The sequence below is a fragment of the Hemiscyllium ocellatum genome, chromosome 16 (genome assembly GCF_020745735.1).
Source record: "Hemiscyllium ocellatum isolate sHemOce1 chromosome 16, sHemOce1.pat.X.cur, whole genome shotgun sequence".
NCBI classification, from domain to species: Eukaryota; Metazoa; Chordata; class Chondrichthyes; order Orectolobiformes; family Hemiscylliidae; genus Hemiscyllium; species Hemiscyllium ocellatum.
Genome location: NC_083416.1, coordinates 9,573,152 through 9,594,274, shown reverse-complemented (window position 1 = coordinate 9,594,274; position 21,123 = coordinate 9,573,152). Strand labels below are relative to the sequence as shown.

Sequence of the window (21,123 nt, the reverse complement as noted above, 5' to 3'; positions counted from 1 at the left end):
CCCTCGATGTTGCACCGATCCAAGCCCACCTAACCTACACTAGCCCACTATCCTCCATATGTCTATCCAATGCCCGTTTAAATGCCCATAAAGAGGGAGAGTCCACCACTGTTACTGGCAGGGCATTCCATGAACTCACGACTCGCTGAGTAAAGAATCTACCCCTAACATCTGTCCTATACCTACCATTCCTTAATTTAAAGCTATGCCCCCTCGTAATATCTGACTCCATGCGTGGAAAAAGGTTCTCATGGTCAACCCTATCTAAACCCCTAATCATCTTGTACACCTCTATCAAATCACCCCTAAACCCTCTTTTCTCCAATGAAAACAGCCCCAAGTGCCTCAGCCTTTCCTCATACGATCTTCCTACCATACCAGGCAACATCCTGGTAAACCTCCTCTGCACCCGTTCCAGTGCCTCCACATCCTTCCTATAGTATGGCGACCAAAACTGCATACAATACTCCAGATGCAGCTGCACCAGAGTCTTATACAACTGCAACATAACTTCAGGACTCCAGAACTCAATTCCTCTACCAATAAAAGCCAGTACGCCATATGCCTTCTTCACAGCACTATTTACCTGGGTGGCAACTTTCAGAGACATACAACACACATACTGAGACACACAACACACACTGCACACGGGAGACATACAACACACACACACACACACACCACATAGGGAGAGAGTTCATTTCATTCACACAACACACACACTGAAAAAAGAGAGGGTTCATTTAGAGACACCACAATGTTTAAACTGACACTAGACAACAGATATAAGTTAGCAATGAGTCCTTTTTCAAACAAATAACTAACACATGCTTACACACAAAAAAAGCCTTCACCAAAAACCTGCTTCCTGTGGACTGGTAAGATCACATCTAAATAGTTACATGTTTGTCTTGAACATAGTCACCACACTTCAAGTGATCCACTGTATGTGAGATGTGGTCACAGACAAATGTAATTTTTTATGGACAATCACCTGATAAAGGAGCAGCACTTCAAAAGCTAGTGCTTCCAAATAAACCTGTTGGACTATAACCTGATGTTGTGTGAGTTTTAACTTTGTCCACCCCAGTCCAACACCGGCTCCTCCAAATCGTAAATTTTTATGAAATCAAACTGTTCACTATTAAGTCATCCTTTACTGCAATGGTATTACAGTACACAATTCCTTTGTTGAAAGTTCAAAATGGCTGCTTTCCCTTTGCCATTCTTCTCCTTCCTTTGAGGTCCCTGTTCCCACTTTGCTACTCCTTTCTCCTATCTGCAGACTCACTTCTCTTCCAGCTCCCTCCCAGACCTGACAGCATTGTCCCTGCCCTCCTTAGAGTCATAGACTCATAGAGATGTACAGCATGGAAGTAGACCCTTCAGCCCATGCCAACCAGATATCCCAATCCAATCTCATCCCACCTGCCAGCACCCGGCTCATATCCCTCCAAACCCTTCCTATTCATATACCCATCCCAGTGCCTTTTAAATTTTGCAATTGTACCAGCTCTGGCAGCTCATTCCATACACATATCACTCTTTGTGTGAAAAATTGCCCCTTAAGTCTCTTTTATATCTTTCCCCTCTCACCCTAAACCTATGCTCTCTAGTTCTGGACTCCCCAGTCCCAGGGAAAAGACTTTATCTTTTTATCCTATCCATGCCCCTCATAATTTTGTAAACCTCTATAAGGTCACCCCTCAGCCTCCGATGCTCCAGAGAAAACAGCCCCAGCCTGTACAGCGTCTCCTTATAGCTTAAATCCTCCAACCCTGGCAACATCCTTATAAAATCTTTTCTGAACCCTTTCAAGTTTCACAACATCTTTCCGATCGGAAGGAGACCAGAATTACACACAATATTCCAACAGTAGCCTAACAAATGTCCTGTACAGCTGCAATATGACCTCCCAACTCCTGTACTCGGTACTCTGACCAATAAAGGAAAGCATACCAAACGCCTTCTTCACTTCTGAAACCTCATCTCTGGCCTTGCAATTCCAGAAAGAAGCTGAGAAATGATGGTGCTGAGTAAAGGAGAGGGAGAGATGCAGAGGAATTGGGCTGAGCTAGACATGGGTATTAATTAGAGGAGACACAGAATGAAGGCGAGAGATGGCAAGCCTGGAGTGTGGATAGGGGAAAGGAACTGGCTGTAGAAATGTGAGCTCAGAGCACACTGGAGTGCCAGAATAAACAAATACATTTACAGCAAATGACACAGTGATGTTATCTGCAAAACACAGTGCATTCAGATTAAACCCCTCCCTCTGCCATTGTAATGGAGGCAATAAGCTATTTAAAATAAATGGAAAGAATGGGGGTCTTGATGTGAGTACATAATGCTTTCACACAATAGCGTCGTTGACGGTAATTTCCAGTTTTTAGTGGATTGCTCTACAAAGCCTTGTTACCAAACATTATCCTCATATTACATCCCTTGGGAACAATTATGTACACTAACAAATGTTATTTTGACAATACCTATCACTGCAACTATCTAAAATCATGTAATTTAATTTTTTTCCCTGGAGTTAATTACAGCTCAGTAATTACAGGACAACAGCAGTAATCTTCAGTGTTTCTCACTTCTGTTTGTGCTCTGCAGATATCTGTATAAGCTTCGGGATCTGCACCTGGACTGTGAAAACTACACAGAGGCTGCCTACACACTCCTCCTGCATGCTAAGCTGCTGAAGGTTAGGAACTTTTAACGTAAAAAAAAACGCACAGTGCTGAGTGCAGGGGTGGGAAAGGAGCCAATGGTTTAACTAGTTACGTCCGAAAGCTCCCATCTGATGAATCATCGTGGAGAGACCGTGGCAGCTGAGTTTGATGTGTTGGAATAGACGTGAGGTCATCCGCTCTGGATTTAAGGGAGCGCAGAACATTTCCAAAATGTTCTGGAGCTGGGATTTACAAATGAGCAGAGAGAATGAGGTGATCCAAGCAAAGACTTCTCTAAAAGTTAGTGGACCAGTAGGAAAACTGGGGAAAAAAAAGGCTAATGGAAAGTCAGCCGGAATGCCAAGGTTACATAGAACATAGAACATAGAAGGATACAGCGCAGTACAGGCCCTTCGGCCCTCGATGTTGCGCCGACCGAATCCTACCTAACCTATACTAGCCCAATAACTTCCAAATGCCTATCCAATGCCCGCTTAAATGACCATAAAGAAGGAGAGTTCTTGAGAAGGAGGTTGATGAAGAAAGTGGGGTGGCAGTTATGTTGTAGTTCTGCTGTAGCTGGTTAGCCTGCACCTGGAGAAACTCTGCAATGCCTTTTGGAATGGGTCCAGTGAAGGGTCAGCAGAATGAAGCTAGGACCAAAAAGGGTCAATCAGGGCATAAACTAAGGTCTGTACGCTCAGAAATAAAGTCAAGCAAAAAGTGATTCTAATTTAGTTATTTATCATAGTGAAAGCAGAGGACAAGATAGGTAAAGAGGTGCTGTTTTTCTTGTGGTAGGGATGACCTGAACCAAAGGGGCACGTCCATAAAAGTTGAATTGGGTCGCACTAACTCATGCAATGGGAAGCGGAAATCTGGAACTGTTTCCCTGAAGAAGGTGTTAAGGCTGGGGGATTTTGTAATAATGTATACTTGCCATTCCACCAGCTATGAGAGCTACCATAACCAATTGCTTACTATTCATTCACCAATGTGTCAGGCGTGGGGAGATGTACTGTAGAATTATGCAAAGGAAGGAGAGGGAGAATGTTAAATAGGTAGAATATTCTTGAGTGTCTCTTTGTTCTGCTGTGGGGAATCCAAGAATATTGAAGGAAAGCAGCGAAGAAATGGGAATGTCACTTTCCTTTCAGGACCTGGCTTCATTCTGATTAACCTTTACTGTAGGAGCAGCATCCTTCCTGAAGTGTGGTGAACTGAACTGAACACAGTTTTCCCAGGCAGTGTCAAATTGAGCGCAGCAAAGTGATAACCTTAGAACATTGAACATAATAGCTAACATTCCATTAGCCTCTTTCAGGGGAGTGTAACCCCATTATACATCCATGGACTGACCCAGTTTTCATTTTCTACTTCAGTGGTCTGATGAACAATGTACCTCGCATGTTATGCCAAGAGACTTTCATGATTCCCAAACACAGCGGCAGCTGAAAGAAAACCTGTACAAAACCATTATTGATTACTTTGACAAGGGGAAGGTAAGTGCCAAATGAATGAGATTCAGCCTGGACCCAACACGTGCCAACCAGCTTGGGCGAATCTAATTTGTCCTCTCAATAGATAGTTCTTGTCGTGCTAAGTGCAGAGAATGCTGTCCCTGCTGAGCCTGACCATGTGTGTAAAGCGCATGATACCACAAACATGATCCAGCGAGCAATGATCCCTTGCTTGTGGTGATAAGTTCACTGAAATAAAGCGGGAAGTGCCTTGCACTGTACTGGATAGACAAATACCATTAATAGGCCAAATATTACGTGCTATAAATCAGATTTTATTCGAGGTAATAAAGAAAGAGAGGACTTGTATTTGCATAGCACCTTTCACATTCTCACAACAGCCCAATAAATCTTACAGAGAGTGGAGTATTTTTGAAGCTTAATCACTGTTAGAATGTAGGCAATGCATCAATCAGCTTTCACAAAGCATGCTCGCACCCTAAAAAGATGATGAGCTGATTTGTATTTTTGTGTAACTGGTTGCGGGAGAGATGTTATCCAGGGAACAGGGAAGAACTCCCTCAATCTACTTTGAGTAATGTCATGGAACTTGGTTAAAACCACTGAGGGCCTCTGTTTAATGTCTTATCTGTAAGATGGTACCTCAATCACACAGTGCGACACTTCCTTATCACCACACTGAAGTTTCAGCCTGGATTGTGTGCTGACATTTTAGAGATTGGTGAGGGATTTCAAGACTAAGGAGGTGAGGGGTCAAGCGCGGGCAACTGGGACGACAGTCTATTGCGACAGTCCCCGTGCGTTCCCATGTCATAAGAAAATCATTTAACAGTAGCGCTGTTTAAACCAGTAGAGTTGGAATCACATTATAGCCAACACAGGTAAGGAAAGTTCATGTTCTATAAATAACGGTCTAAATTCTTCAATCATCTTATAGACAATTTGTGTCAATGAAACACGTATTATAGCAGAACCGACTGTAATTTAGTTTGGGATAATGGACGGCATGGACTGGTTGGACCGAAGGGTTTGTTTCAGTACTGAATGACTCAATGAGTTTGGGGCAGTGGGTTGGAAGAGTGGGGAACCCCAAGAGATTGGAGCCAATGGTTCCTTCTTAAGACTTGGGAGAAACCCGTTCCCTCCTAAAACTCTCCCCTGCTCTCCCTAAAAATATCCTGAACACTCAGCACTGCCTAGCTCTCCACCTGATTGCAGCTGCTATCTCTTCAACATCACACTATCCCAAACTATCTGTCCCAAGCACGACCAAGAGCCACAAGCCCCCACTGTTGCCAGCACACTGTTCCTGACAGAATAGCATGGCACAACCTTCTTAGAGTGAAAAGGTGAATGAAACATGTCCAAGATGTTGTGAGGTTCACAGTAAAAATGCTGCTCTTCATAATCATTCCAAATTAGATAGTCAAGGAAGGCTTTGTTTGAATTGGATATCATAGAGCATAGAACATCGAGCATTACAGCGCAGTACAGGCCCTTCAACCATTGATGTTGTGCCAACCTGCGAAACCAATCTGAAGCCCATCTAACCTCCATTATGATCCATATGTTTATCCAATGACCATTCAAATACCCTTAGTGTGAGTGAGTTCATTACTGTTGCAGGCAGGGAATTCTGCACTCTTACTACTCTCTGAGTAAAGAACATACCTTTGACATCTAGCCTATCACCCCTCAAATTAAAGCTATGACCCCCCCATGCTAGCCATTGCCATCTGAGGAAAAAGTCTCTCACTGTCCACCTATCTCGTCCTGCGATCATCTTATATGTCTCTATTAAGTCACTTCTCAAACTTCTCTTTAACGAAAACAGCCTCAAGTCCCTCAGCCTTTCCTCATAAGACCCTCACTCCTTACCAGGCGACATCCTAGTAAATCTCCTCTGAACCCTTTCCAATGCTTCCACATCCATCCTATAATGCAGTGACCAAAACTGTATGCAATTCTCCTAGTGTGCTGCACTAGAATTTTGAACACCAGCAACGTGACCTCATGGCTCCTAAACTCAATCTCTCTGCCAATAAAAGCTAACACACCGTATGCCTTCTTAAACTTATCAACCTGGGTGGCAACTTTCAAGGATCTATGCACATGGACACTGAGATCTCTCTGTTCATCCACACTACCACTTAGCAAGAATCTTACCATTAGTCCAGTACTCTGTTTTCCTGTTACTCCTTCCAAAGTGAATCACCTCACACTTTTCTGTGTTAAACTCCATTTGCCACCTCTCAACCCAACTCTGCAGCTTATCTGTGTCCCTCTGTAACCTGCAACAGTCTTCTGCATTACCCATAAATTTACTAACCCATCCTTCTACGTCCTCTTCCTAGTAATTTATAAAAGTGACAAAAAGCAGTGACCCCAAAACAGATCCTTGCGGTACACCACTCATAACTGAACTCCAGGATGAACATTTCCCATCAACCACCACCCTGACAGCCAGCCAGTTCCTGATCCAGCTGCTAAATCACCCTCAATCCCATGCCTCTGTATTTTCGGCAATAGCCTATCATAGAGAATCTTATCAAACACATCACTGAAATCCATATACACTACATTTACCATCGTCCACCTGTTTGGTGACCTTCGTAAAGAACTCAATAAGGTTTGTGTGACAAGATCTACCCTTCACAAAACTGTGTTGACTATCCCTAATCAACTTTCTAGATGATTATAAATCCTATCTCTTGTAATCCTTTCCAACACTTTACCCATAACTGAAATAAGGCTCACTGGTCTATAATTATCAGGGTTGTCTCTATTCCCCTTCTTGAATAAAGAAACAATATCCTTCCGGCACTATTCCTGTGGACAATGATGACATAATGATCAAAGCTAAAGGCTCTGTAATCTCCTTTTTAGCTTCCCAGAGAATCCTAAGATAAATTCGATCCGGCCCAGGGGACTTATCTATTTTCACACTTTCCAGAATTGCTAACGCCTCCTCCTTATGAACCTCAATCCTGTCTAGTCTAAAAGCCATTCTCCCCAATAACATTGCCTTTTTCCCATGTGAATACTGATGAAAAATATTCATTTCGCCCCTCTGCTATCTCTTTAGACTCCACGCACAACTTCGCACTACTGTCCTAGACTGGCTCTAATCTTACTTTAGTTATTTTTTTATTCCTGACATACCCATAGAAAGCTTTAGGGTTTTCCTTGATCCTATCTGCCAATGACTTCTCATGTCCCCTCCTGGCTCTTCTTAATTCTTTGTTTTGGTCCTCCTGGCTAACTTGTATTTCTCAAGTGCCCTAAAGCCTCATGTTTTATCTTTACATTAGCCTCCTTCTTCCTCTTGACTAGAGCTTCAACTTTTTTAGTAAACCACAGTTGCCTTGCTCAACCAGCTCCTCTCCGTCTGACAGGTACATATTTATCCAGGACACGCAGTCGTTGTTTCTTGAACAGGCTATACACTTCAGTTGTGCACATCCCCTGCAGTTTACTTCCCCATCCTATGCATCCTAAGTCTTGCCTGATTGCCTCATAATTGCCTTTCCCGGGTCAAAATATTGGAAGGGAAGGGATACAGTACAGAGAGAGAGAGAGAGAGACAGAGCATGAAAAGAGTCATTACTTCTTGCACTCATCACCAGCAACTCACCCCCTGTAAAACATCATATTTCCAACTGGCGCAATGATTTGATGGGCCGAATGGCCTCTGTCTGCAGTGTAGGGATTCTCTGGGTCTACGCTGATGGATGGTGCCTCTCTTTCAGATGTGGGAGGAAGCCCTGAATCTCTGCAAGGAGCTGGCTGATCAATTTGAGAAGGAAATCTTTGACTATGAACTTCTGAGCGAAAACCTGGTAAGTACCCACGTGCAGCCTGCCCTGATGGAGAGCCCTGAAGGGGCCAGTTGGTCAATTAGCCCATTCCAAGGAACAGCTTGAAAAGATTCAAGACTCGGTGTTTCACAATTGGACCCCTGAGAGAGACGGAGGCTGTTCTTAGCCTGACCTGGGATCGGGGAGTGGGATTGTTAATAAACTTCAGAACGCGGGCTGTCCTCTCCTCAAACCTGGGTTGCAGACACCCCGAGGACTGCCACCCGATATGTTTTCTCACCTCGTCTTCTAATTCACATTAAAGTTAAAAATCACACAACACCAGGTTATAGTCCAACAGGTTTAATTGGAAGCACACTAGCTTTCGGAGCGACGCTCCTTCATCAGGTGATTGTGGGCGTCGCTCCGAAAGCTAGTGTGCTTCCAATTAAACCTGTTGGACTATAACCTGGTGTTATGTGATTTTGAACTGTGTACACCCCAGTCCAACACCGGCATCTCCAAATCATGTATTTTTAAATGTTGCCAGATGGTTTGATTTTTGATCATTTCTCAATGGATTCGCAAAGGACGCAGTACAGCCACTTTCCATTGGCTCCATCCCATTCTCGAGAACCCCACTGTCAAGGTAGACTAAAGCAGCAGGCAGATGCGAGCACCCTTAGCTCAGAGTTCCAATCCAAGTTGCACACTCCATGCTGCCTTGGACTGTTACTTCATTGCCCCTGGGTGAAAAATCCCAGAAATCACTGTCAAACAGGATTGTGGGAGTTATTAATAGGCTCAGGGTTGACAGTGGTTTTGGACAAAAGTGGCTCAGGATCTTCTGAAGTACAGTTAACGTGAACCAGTCAGTGATGCCCATATCCAGAGAATAAATTAACATGAAATAGAAGCTACTGCTCGATGCTCATTCAAGCTCACTCTGAATTTGTCCTTGTTAAATTGGGGTGATCTTTGGGTGTGTATTGCCTTTGGGTGGCATGGTGGCTCAGTGGCTAGCACTGCCGCCTCTCAGCGCCAGGGACCTGGGTTCGATTCCGGCCTTGGGCAACGGTCTGTGTGGAGTTTGCACATTTGCCCTGTGTCTGTGTGGGTTTCCTCCAGCATCCAAGGAGCAGGAAAATCGACGGTTCGGGCATAAGCCCTTCTTCCTGAAACGTCGACTCTCCTGCTCCTTGGATGCTGCCTGACCTGTTGCGCTTTTCCAGCAACACATTTTCAGCTCTGATCTCCAGCATCTGTAGTCCTCACATTCTCCTCCAGTTTCCTCCCACAATCCAAAGATGTGCAGGTTAGGTGGATTGGCCATGCTAAATTGCCCCACACTGTCTCGGGATAAGCAGATTAGGTGGGTTAACCATGGTAAATACCAGAGTTACAAGGATAAGGTGTGGGGCTGGTTCTGGTTGGGATGCATTTTGAGGTTCAGTACAGACTTGGTGGACTGAATGGCCTCATTCCACACTGTAGGGATTCCATGATTTGGTAAAATGATGACTTCAGGCGCATGGGCCCAAAGGGGATCCTCCAGATTGTAGGTTTTGTTCTGTCAAATGGTATCAATTTAACAGATTTTTGATGATTACCTTTGCAGCAAAGGTTTGTGAGTTCGGAGGCAATGACTCCGTTTATGATTCTACACGAGTGGTTTCTCTAATGACATGGTTTATTACATTGATTAATAGCAGTATTAAACTTTATATAACTGTTCTACAGTGTTATATTAAATCACAAGATGACATGCAAATAATATAACCTTGTTTTGTCGACCTGAAGTACTCATCCTCCTGGCTGTCAGTGTGACTGTGGGCGTCTGCAAGCCCATGAGATATTAATCTGACTAATAGAAAGAATAGGTTCCTTCCTTGTACTGCTATGCTACCCTAAGCTACATTTGCCTCAGACTTTGAAAAGCATTTATCCTGCATTGTTAGGTGTTCACCCACCTTGTAATCTATTCAACTTTTGTCTCTCTGAGACAAGCTTTGTTTAATATAATGCAGTATACAGCTTACCTCTTAAGCTGTGGTATGCGCTGACTTGGATTAGAGACAAGACGCTGGAGGCTCTTGCTCTCATTAATATACAATAATGCAAACCTAAGCGAAAGGATGTTGGAATGGTGTGAGCAGTGAATCATCTTAAAGCACTCCAACATTAAATCATCTTGGAGTATTTGCATAATGTTCACCAAAGTTGATTGCTAGTTTTGTAGCATGATCTTTATAGCTTCTACTTATGGTGTGATGGTTCTGGAGATAACACTGCACTTATTTGTCTCCTTGCAGAAACAGCAAGCCACTTTCTATGAAAACATCATGAAAATCCTACGGCCGACCCCGGATTATTTCGCTGTCGGGTACTATGGTCGTGGCTTTCCCCTGTTTCTCCGAGTGAGTCATTTCCATTTGAATCTTTAACCTCAGAGGGAGTGCAGTACAGATGGATCAGAGTGGGGCCAGGGTTTAGGCTATTAAATTATGACAGAAGGTTGCATAAAGCTGGTATGTAATTTTCTGGTGGTTAACAGATTACAGGGGCGATCTGATCCAGGTGTTTAAAATTATGAAGGAATTTGACAGGGTACTGCAACAATAGTTCCTGATGAAGGGCTCTGGCCTGAAACGTCGAATTTCCTGTTCCTTGGATGCTGCCTGACCTGCTGTGCTTTAACCAGCAACACATTTTCAGCTACTGCAACAATATTTTGTACTTAAAGGACGCCTTTGACATCTCACAGGAGTTGGGACAAAAAATATGAACAAGGACCAAGAGTAAGCCACTCAGTCCTGCACTGCCATTTGATCAGATTGTGGCTGACCTGATTTTAACCTTAACTCTGCATTCCTGCGTATCGCCGGAAATAGTTCATCCAGTGCGGAAAATGCAATCTGCCGACCCAGATAAGGAGATGTGGAGGAACAAAAGCTCAGCCCAAAAGATAGGATTTAAGGATGTCTCAGCAGAGGAGATCAGCGAGAGTTCCGGAGCTGAGAGTCAAAGCAGCTAAAGGCATGGGCTCCCATGGCACAGCAAATAAAACTGGGGATGTGCACGAGGTCAGGTTAGAAATGTTGGACGCTTAGAAGGCTGCAGGAGATTACCTAGGAAGGAAAAGCTGAAGGCACAGCCAAACTTGGAATGAAGAATAATAATTTTAAGTTTGTGTTATCATTCATCTTGGAGCCAGTCTTATTCAACAAATACAGAGTGATGGTGAAGACAGTGGGACATGGGAAAGGCAATGGTTTTGTCGATTGCTGACAGTGTGGAAACAGGCCTTTCGGCCTAACAAGTTCACACCGACCCACCGAAGAGCAGCCCACCCAGACCCATTCCCCTACATTTACCCCTTCACCTAAAACTACGGGCAATTTAGCATGGCCAATTTACCTAACCTGCATATTTTTGGACTCTGGGAGGAAACCGGAGCACCCGGAGGAAACGCACACAGACACAGGGAGAATGTGCAAACTCCACACAGACAGTCGCCTGAGGCAGGAATTGAACCCGGGTTTCTGCCGCTGTGAGGCAGCAGTGCTAACCACTGTGCCGCTCATTTTGGCAAGCTCACATTTGCGGAGGGGAGAATGTGGGAGGTGATTCCTGAAGAAGGTCTTATGCCTGAAACATCGATTCTCCTGCTCCTTTGGTGCTGCCTGACCTGCCGTGCTTTTCCAGCAACACATTTTTAAGCTAAGAGAATGCGGGAGGTGGCCAAGACTTGGATGGGTATATGAATAGGAAAGGTTTGGAGGGTGGGACTTGATTGGGTTGGGATACCTGGTTGGCATGGACGAGTTGGACCGAAGGGTCTGTTTCCGTGCTGTACATCTCTATGACTCTATGACTGAGTTGGATTAATCAAATTTCAAGAAAAGGATGACAGCGATGAGAGTTTCAACCTCAGATATCCAAAGTGGGAGAGGAGTTGGTCAATGTTACAGAGGTGGAAGTAGGTGATCGTGACAGCCATGCTAATGATATGGTCTGAATTGTGTCCTGGTGTTCAAGTGATAGGTTTGCTCATGGTCTCATTAACTGGGGCGTAGAATCCAGGAGCGAGGAAGTCTTGTTGCAACTTTATAAAATACCGATTGGACCACAGATGGAATATTGCGTACATTTCTGGTCACCACGCTATAGGAAGGACATGGTTGCACTGGAGAGGATTCAGAGGGGTTACGTCAAGATGTTGTCTAGTATGGAAAGCTTCAGTTATGGGGTTAGATCAGCTTGGCTGGGTTTGTTTTCTCTGGAGGAGAGGTGGCTGAAGGGGGATTTTGATTGAGATGTGAAAAATTATGAGAGGAATAGACAGGGTAGATTGTGAGAATCTTTGCTCCATAACAGACATGTCTAAGACCAGAGGGCATACATTTAAGGTGAAGTGTGAGTGGTTTATTGGGATCTGAGGAAATTTTTTTTCATTGACACAGTAGAGGAGATGTGGAACTCACTGTTGGAGAGGGTGGTGGAGTGGAATCTTGCACAAGATTCTGGACTAGCACTTAAAATGCCAGGGCATAGTAGGCTATGGACCAAATGCAGGTAAATGGGATTAGTGTAGTTTGGTATTTGTTGGTCAGCATAGACCTGGCAGGCAGAAGGGCCTGTTTCTATGCTGTATGGCTCAAACACGTGGACCTTGGAACTCTGGTTTTGGATAATATTGCTGCATATAGCTGAGAAATAGGAGAGGCCCAAGGATTAATCCGGGGGACTTCCCACCCTATTTGTACAGGAATAGGGAGATAAACTATTGCCTAGGCGAAAATGAGGACCGCAGATGCTGGAGGTCAGAGTTTAGATTAAAGTGGTGCTGGAAAAGCACAGCAGGTCAGGCAGCATCCAAGGAGCACGAAAAACAATGTTTCGGGCAAAAACCCTTCCTGATGGGCTACAATTTAATTAGTAAGATTAGAATCAGGGAAGTACAAGTTCAGACAACTAGATGCTTGTCTGAAAAGCTACAGAAAAAATGGTAAGGATTTTTTTTACAGTATTCTCACTCACTTGTGTTTCCAGTAACAGCCACATTGTTAATGTGCTGGGAGTGGGATGTCTAATTGGAAGCATTCAACATGAAGTTCTGAGAAAAATGGGCATGGATTTGGGAAGTTATGACCCATTCAAGGATTAGGAGAGGAAAGGAAGGTTAAAGATGGAGCAATATTTCGCAAAGTCAGGAATCAAGTTTATTTTTGAGGACGGGAGTGGTCACAGATTCAGTACAGGAAGAGAAGACTGTCAATGATGTTAACTGACACTGGGACTAGGAATGGAATTTGAAGTGTCAGCAGATTGGTGGGGATATGGTCATAGGTTCGGAGACAGGAGTTGGCTCTCGTCAGTGAGGAGTGCTGATGAAGATCTGCAGGGAGATGGGAAGAAACTAGACAAAAATGGAGCTTTCAGGAACCTTATGTGAATTATTACAGTGTGAAAACGGTCCATTCGTCCCTCCAAAGAGCATCCCACCCAGGTGCACCCTCCCCCACCCCCACCCACTCTATCACCCAGCATTTCCCACGACTGATCCACATAAACTACACATCTCTTGAAATTATGGGTAATTTAACACAAGCAACTCACCCAGCCAAAGTAGACTGGCAGGAGGCTGGAAGAACACAGCAAACCAGGCAGCATCAGAAAGTGGAGAAGTCAACACTTTGGGTATAACCCTTCTTCAGGACTTTGCACATCTTTGGACTGTGGGAGGAAGTCAGACCACCAGGAGGAAACCCACACAGACATGGGGAGAACATGCAAACTCCACACAACCTCGGGGTGGAATTGAACCTGGGTCCCTGATGCTGTGAGGCAGCAGTGCCAACCACTGAGCCAGTGTGCCAACTTTGAAGTCTAACCCAGTGGGACAGAAAGCAAGAGAAATTACAAAAACCAATTCAGATCTCATAGCGATGAAGACATCAATGAGTTTCTTAGAGAACAATATTCGTTCAGAATAGCCTCTGAGACGGTTACTGTGCTACCCCACATTTTCACATGGCACATGAGTTTAAAAAACTGGTGGACCTGGTTATTAATTAAGGGAGAAGGTGAAATTTCATCTGAAGGCATACTGGAAAGTTGTAATCCACATTGTGCCCATTTCACCAATGTCAATTTGGGATGCAAACCTCACTCCTCATTCGCTGAAAAATACACTTTGGTGTAAACATTCAGGATCTGAGGAAAACAGCTAAATCAGACCACAACTTCCTTGTTTAAGTGTGAAAATTAACATTACGGGCTGTCATGCCATCATTTATAAACACTAGACATTTCACGCTTAAGATATCTGAGAAGATTTTCAATGTTTAATGAGTCATTCTAATGTCATAAAAATGCAGTAAGAGGGAGAAAATGCAAACCAGGTCATAGTGAGAATGCTTTTTTAAACCACGTAAAATATTGCAATAGAATTCCATCAAAAAATCTTTTGATTTCTGAAAGGAAATTAAATAGTCCGGGTTTTACGGTGTTCAGAGTGAATGGAGGTGGAGAATGTTCAGTGATTAAAAGCACTGTTACAATATTAGTAAGAGAGGATATAGGTAAGGGAGCCAGTCAACAAAGTCTTTCTGTTTAGAATTAAGCAATAAGAAAGAAGTTAACACTGAGGTGGGAGTTTTATACAGGCCTCCTGACAGCTACAATGTAGTAGCAAACTACATTAATTCAGAGATTAGAGCACTGTCTAGCAAAAAACAGCGCTGCTACAAAAGGAGTTTTTAATTTTCATATAAATTTGAAGGTGCAGAGGTAGCTCAAGTTGCATCTGTTCAGTAATGAATTTCCCAAATCCATCAACATAGTTTCTGGAGCAATACATTCTGGAGCCAATAAGCGGACTAAACCTAAGTTAATAATTTAACAGCAGGAAAATGTTTAAGCAAAAAAAAGTTGATGCTATTATAGTCAAATTCGACCTCAGTTTGCAAAGGTGAAGCAGTTGTTATAATTGAACCAAAGCAAATTTTAGAACAGGTAATTTTAAAGGGATCAGACAGAAATTAAAAACTGATTAAACTGTTATTGAATAAAACCATTGAACAACTGTGGGAGCTTTAAAATCTTATCACAAGGCCATTATATACCTCCTTGGGGCAAGAGCTCTATCCAACCTACAAAACAGCTGTCATTCACAAGAGAGATGTGAAAGTAAAGAGTGCAGAAATGCAGAGAACAGGGCAGATCCAGAGAACATGGCTGCATATCAAGAATAGCATAGGAAGATGAGATACCTGAAAGGAATATCATGATTAACACAAATAACATGTAGAATCTTGATGAAGGGCTTTTGCCTGAAACATCAACTCTCCTGCTCCTTGGCTGCTGCCTGATCTGCTGTGCTTTCCCAGTGCCACACTTGCAAAACAAATAGCATATATAATTATATCAGAAGAACATGTTTAGGGGAATGACTTTTAAAACGACACACTGGTAATCTTAAAATGAAATTTAGAGAGAGACTTGTTGAATAGTTATTTTGTGTCAGTCATCATGGATAAGGAGGAAAATAATACATCCACTACTTCAAGAAAACCAAAATTAATCAAGGCTTTGAATTCTCTAAAGCTAACATAAAGAAGAAAATAACATTGGAAAAAAATAAAGACACTCAGGACTAACAAATTTCGAAAATGATAGTTTCCACCCCAGGATAGTTTAGGAAACAGATGAGACTATAATCTTCCAAAATTTGGTCGATTTGTCAATTTTCAATTCAGGTTGGAAAATTCCAAACGTAACTCCACCATTTTAAAATGAGGTAGCGGTTCCAGTGTCAGTCAGGGGTGGACAAAGTCAGAAGTCACACGATACCAGGTTATACTTTATTTGAAATCACAAGCTTTCAGAGCAGTGTCCCTTCATCAAGTGGGCTTCACCTGATGGGGTGCACTTACCAATATTTGGCCCATATCTCTCTTAGCCCTTCTTCTTAGTTGATTAGAGAAAGTCAATGAGGATTTATAGAGGGTAACCCGTATCTCACAAAGCCAATTGAAATTTTTGAATAATGTAGTAGACAGAGGAATGTTGAAGGCCATGATTTATACAGACTTCGGTTCGTGGTGCTGAGTTCAATTCTAGCCTTGGGTAATCGTTTGTGTGGAGTTTGAACATCTTCCCCATGTCTGTGTGGGTTTCCTTGGGGTGATCCGGTTTCCTGCCACTGTCCAAAGAACTGCAGGTTAGGTGGATTGGTTATGCTAAATATAGCACCAGGGATGTGCAAGTTAGATGGGTTAGCCATGGTAAATGCTGGGTTTTGGGGTCTGGGTGAGATGCTCTTCAGACTTGATGGGCCAAATGGCCTCTTTCCAGGATTCTATGAAGGGCATTTGTGTAAAACCATGACAGCTGCCTACGGTGGCTTTGAGGCTGCTGTGCCATATCATTGCCAGTGAGGGCCAGCACCGGGTTGCTCATGTTTGTCCAGGTGCACAGTGACCTTTCAAAGATGGCGCAGGCAAAAGGAATGCTGAGCCTTTTGGCTGGGCAACAATTTGTTATGGAAACAGTGTGTGGTAAAGTGGGGTAGATAAAGGACAAAACAAAAATGCCACAGGGGCAAGACAGGTAATTAATGAGGTAAATTTGGTGGGATATGGCGCAACAACATGCTAGGCCTCACTGTGAGTGACCATCCAAAAACTGTAATGGAACTTGGAATTTGACTTCTCCACCTCCTGATGCTGCCTGGCTTGCTGTGTTCTTCCAGCCTCCTGTTCATCTACACTGAAAATAAAGCAGGCAAGCAGAGTAAGACCTGTCATATTTATGGTGTTCTCCACAGTTACTTTATCAGCCTACAGGGAATGATGTGGCACATGCTGAAGTATGTTTCACAGGCAGCATGATTTCTGCACAAAGCATTTGAGCCCAGATATGAGAGTGGCTCCTCATCAGGCCTCCCTCTTGGAATTAAGCATGACTGGGAGAAAACACCCTTACACGACAGTTCCTTTTAGTTCCTCTTTATCGTACTGCTGTCTTGCTGGTATGGAGCTGTACAGATCCCCACAGCCTTTACTGCTAATCCTAGCACAGGGAACTAACAGCGTTAACAAATTTACTGAATGAGACAAAACATACCAAGCCCACTGGTGTCCAAATACCCATGCTCCAACAAAGGGAAAGCCAGTGTTAAGATTTCACTCGTTTCTCCATTTCCTGGCCCAGGACATTGGAGTTCCCATCAAAACTGCAGACCGAACCGAGGTTTTCCTTTCTCTTGTCCAGCCCAGTGCTACACGAGGCTGTGCCTTTACCCCTTTCTTCCCTGCAGGTCACTTCCTCTTCCTAACAGTTTGCAGTCCGGAGATTTAACAATTTTGTTCCAATGTAAAACCACATTTGTCCCAATAAACTTCCCGCATGATGGATGTTGTCATTAAAACCACCATCTAACGTCCTGTGTCTATCCATCAGGGATTATTTACTGGTGTAATGAACTATGGTCTGCTTTGTCCCTTTATTTTGTTCCATTAGAAAGTACACATTGACAAATGGGGTAAGGAAAAGAATGATTATTAAAAAGGGTGGAACTACACACTCATCAAAGTGCTAAAGCATTGCAGAGTCTGCCTGTTTTTAAATTCCTGGAGAAATTATCCCAATGGCAATGTTTTGTCACTGAGAATTTCCAAGTATCCATGTAGGTACAAATCATTTATTTTTTGCTAGCACATTTTCTTGTAAAAGACAAATGTAGCAATAAAAGACATATCATAACTTCAAATTAACAGTTCTAATTAGAACAGAACCGACAATCTCATTGACTGAGGCTTAGCAGGAGACAGCGGTTTTTGAAGGAGAGAGGAAATAATTGGGAACAACATAAAAGATAAACATCACAGAGTGCCAACATTGAGATTTAATTGAGGTCATGTAGACAGGGTGGTTAAAAAGGCATTTGGCATGCTTACCTTCATTACTCAGTCCTTTGAGTATAGCAGTTGGGACATTATGTTGAGGTTGTACAGAACATTGATGAGGCCTCTTCTGGAATACTGTGACCAGTTCTAGTCACCCAGTTATAGGAAGGATATTATTAAACTGGAGAAGGTCCAGAAAAGATTTACCAGGATGTTGCCGAGTATGGCAGATTTGAGTTATAGTGAAAGGCTGGCTAGGCTGGGACTTCTTTCACTGGAGTGCAGGAGGTTGAGAGGTGATCTGATAGAAGTTTATAAATAGATAGAGTTGATGGTAGGTGCCTTTTCCCTAGGATGGAAGATTTCAAGACTGGGGGGCACCTATTTAGGGTGAAAGGACAGAGATTTAATAAAGAAATGGGAGGAAATTTTTTTACACAGAGGGTGGTTCGCATGTGGAATGAACTTCCTGAGCAAGTGGTGGATGCAGGTACAGTTACAACATTTAAAAGACATTTGGATAAGTAAATGAATGGGGAGAGTTTGGAGAGATATGGGCCAGGAGCAGGCAGGTGAGACTAGCTTGGTTTGGGATTATGTTTGACATGGACTGGTTGGACCAAAGGGTCTGTTTCCGTGCTGTATAACTCTATGATTGTCATTATGATTAACCCTAATAATGTCTAATATCACCCCCACAGCCAATGAAATTGCTTATGTTTTGCTGCCTTTTCTTTAACTTTGGGAAGATTGTACTTCTGTGGAATTTGCTTCCACAGAAAGTGAGGAGTCTTGATTATTGAATTTATTCAAGGCTATGTTAGGTAAATGTTTGATACATAATTGAGCCCAGGGTTATGTGGAGCAGACAGGAAAATTTGATTGAGATCACCCTTGATTCCATCTATTGGTGGCACAGATGTGAATTGCTAAACTATGGTTGTCTGAGGAGCTGATGTGACCCCGAGCTACCCATTCTTTGTGTGTTACCCGGTCTAGCACAAGACAACAGGAGGTATGGACGGTGCCAACACTATCACCCCTGATCCTGTCCCCACTGGACCGCGTTTGACATCATGAAGTAAAAATCTGGGTCAACATTGAGAACTCTGACTGGTTTTTCCCATCCACACCCACACCCTTTGAAGAAATGCCAGCTGGGGTTCATTGGCAATGCGCTCACATCTGAGTTGAAGGGTTGCGAACTCAAATCCGCACTCAATGCAGTGCCTCAGGAGCGACCAGAAAATGCCATCTTTCAGGTGAAACTTTGAACCAAGAGCCTTATCTTTCCTGACAAGTTGACATAAGAGGTTTTGTTGCACTATTTTAAAGAGGAGCAGGTGCTTCCTCCCCCATCTCCTCATCCATTATTACCCTTCACTTAACATCATTGAAACCGATTAACCAATTATTCCCTCATTGTGAGATCTGACTGTACATAATTGGCTATCACCTTTCCTACATAACAGCATTTATGGGGGGACAATGGCCTAGAGGCTATTGTCTGGGTTTTCGTAATCCAGAGAGCCAGATAACATTCTGGGGGCCCAAGATTGAATCCTGCATGGCAGATGGTTGAATTTGAATTCATTAAGTGTCTGGAATTATGAACCTGTGATGACTAGGAATCCATTAGTGATTGTTGGAAAAACCCATCTGGTTCACTAATGTCCTTTAGGGAAGGAAACTACTGGTCTGACTGACATGTGACTCTCGGCCCACGACAACGTGATTGACTCTTAACAGCCCTTTGGGTAATTAGGGATGGGCAATAAATTCCAGCAATATAGCCAGCGACACCCTCATCCCATGAATAAAGTTAAAGGAAAAATATTCATTGGCTGCAGTAGAGTATCCCACGATGGGGGAAGTACTGCACAAGTCAATTTTTCCTTCGATAAAGAATGCTGAGGCAAATTGCAGCAACAACACCCAGATGAAAACTCAACGTGGAGCATGGATTGCACTACGTGTTGTTCTTAATTCACCCGTGGGATGAGGGTGTCACAGGCTGGTTGCCTGTCTCTTGAGAAGCCAATGAAACTTCAGGCTGCGTCACCTGGTGTGGAATCTAAGTCTGAACCTTTTGGACTAGAGAGGTTAAAGAGCTAATAAGGCCATCGGAAAATTGAGAAGGTCTGCAATTGTCCAAGAAAAACAAAATCGAAATGTTCGAAGAAATTTGTTTTCAGGTTTCACACTAATCTCCAGTCTCACAATTTGGTGAACTGTGGGCGAGTTCTGCAGTTCAGAGACACTGTCTTGTGGGATGAGAGTTTAAGTTGCGTCCCTCCAGTGAAACTATTAAAAGAAGCATGGGGCAATTCTCCCTCACGTCATTTCAGATATTCAACCAACATCACTGGAGCAGAATATCAGGTTATTGCCACGTTGCTGTTTTATGGGATCTCCCGACGCGCAAATTAGATGCTTTGTTTCCTATATTACATGAGTAAGCCCACATGAAAAGTACCTAAAGTGTTGTGCGGTGTCTTTGAAGATGTTTAGTCTGCACGATTCAAGGAAATAGATGCAGTAGTTAGAGACTGAAGATTTATTGAAGTAATTCTTTACTTAAATCATACAGGCTGTGTCCATTCTAATGACAAACAATTTCAAAGTAGTTGCTGCTGTATTCAAAGTTTCTCCAATATGTGATCATGATATCATTGAAATTACTTCCTATGTATATAGGCATGAGTTAAACCTTGACTCTGCAGGTAAAAAGGCACTTTGGCAAGCCCATGATTTTAAAACAAACGCAACGTAAATGTATTTATTTTTATCTCCTGCATGGACTGGGATACCATGAGATGTGCGAAATGAGTGGAAATCCAGTGATCTGGACTTCAATCAGTCTTGGCCTATGTTAGCTCCTTTACTGAACAAGATCTAATTGTTAGCATTCATTTTCAAAACATCCGAACGGTCATTGTCACAAAATTGGTCTACTAATCACTGGGAAACCAGACAAGAAACAACCTTGTTATGGGATGACAGACTTTTTATCTTCCAAGCTAACTGCAAATTTGTTTTGCCTCTGAAGAAGTAGGCTAAACTGACCTTAATGGATAATATGTCCCTCACAATGCAGGAAACAATATCAGCTTGTTCCAACAAAGGAAGGGCTGTCAAAGCATCGACAATCTGACCACGTAGAATCCTCAATGCAGCAATTTCATAGAAACATGATCCAATATAGTTTGCCACATAAGGAGATAAAGGAGGCGGAAAGCTTGGTCTGGGACATTTTAATCCG

At 43.1% G+C, this 21,123-nt stretch overlaps 1 protein-coding gene across 1 annotated transcript in view; it reads left to right on the top strand.

The window, feature by feature from the left end:
* LOC132823334 (dedicator of cytokinesis protein 2-like) overlaps positions 1-21,123 on the top strand; it is a 717,727-nt gene that overhangs the window by 605,564 nt on the left and 91,040 nt on the right. Inside the window, exons 37-40 of the mRNA XM_060837030.1 lie at positions 2,614-2,704; positions 4,055-4,174; positions 7,903-7,992; positions 10,263-10,367. Coding sequence (XP_060693013.1) covers positions 2,614-2,704; positions 4,055-4,174; positions 7,903-7,992; positions 10,263-10,367 — 406 coding nt within the window. The remainder of the gene's footprint in view (positions 1-2,613; positions 2,705-4,054; positions 4,175-7,902; positions 7,993-10,262; positions 10,368-21,123) is intronic.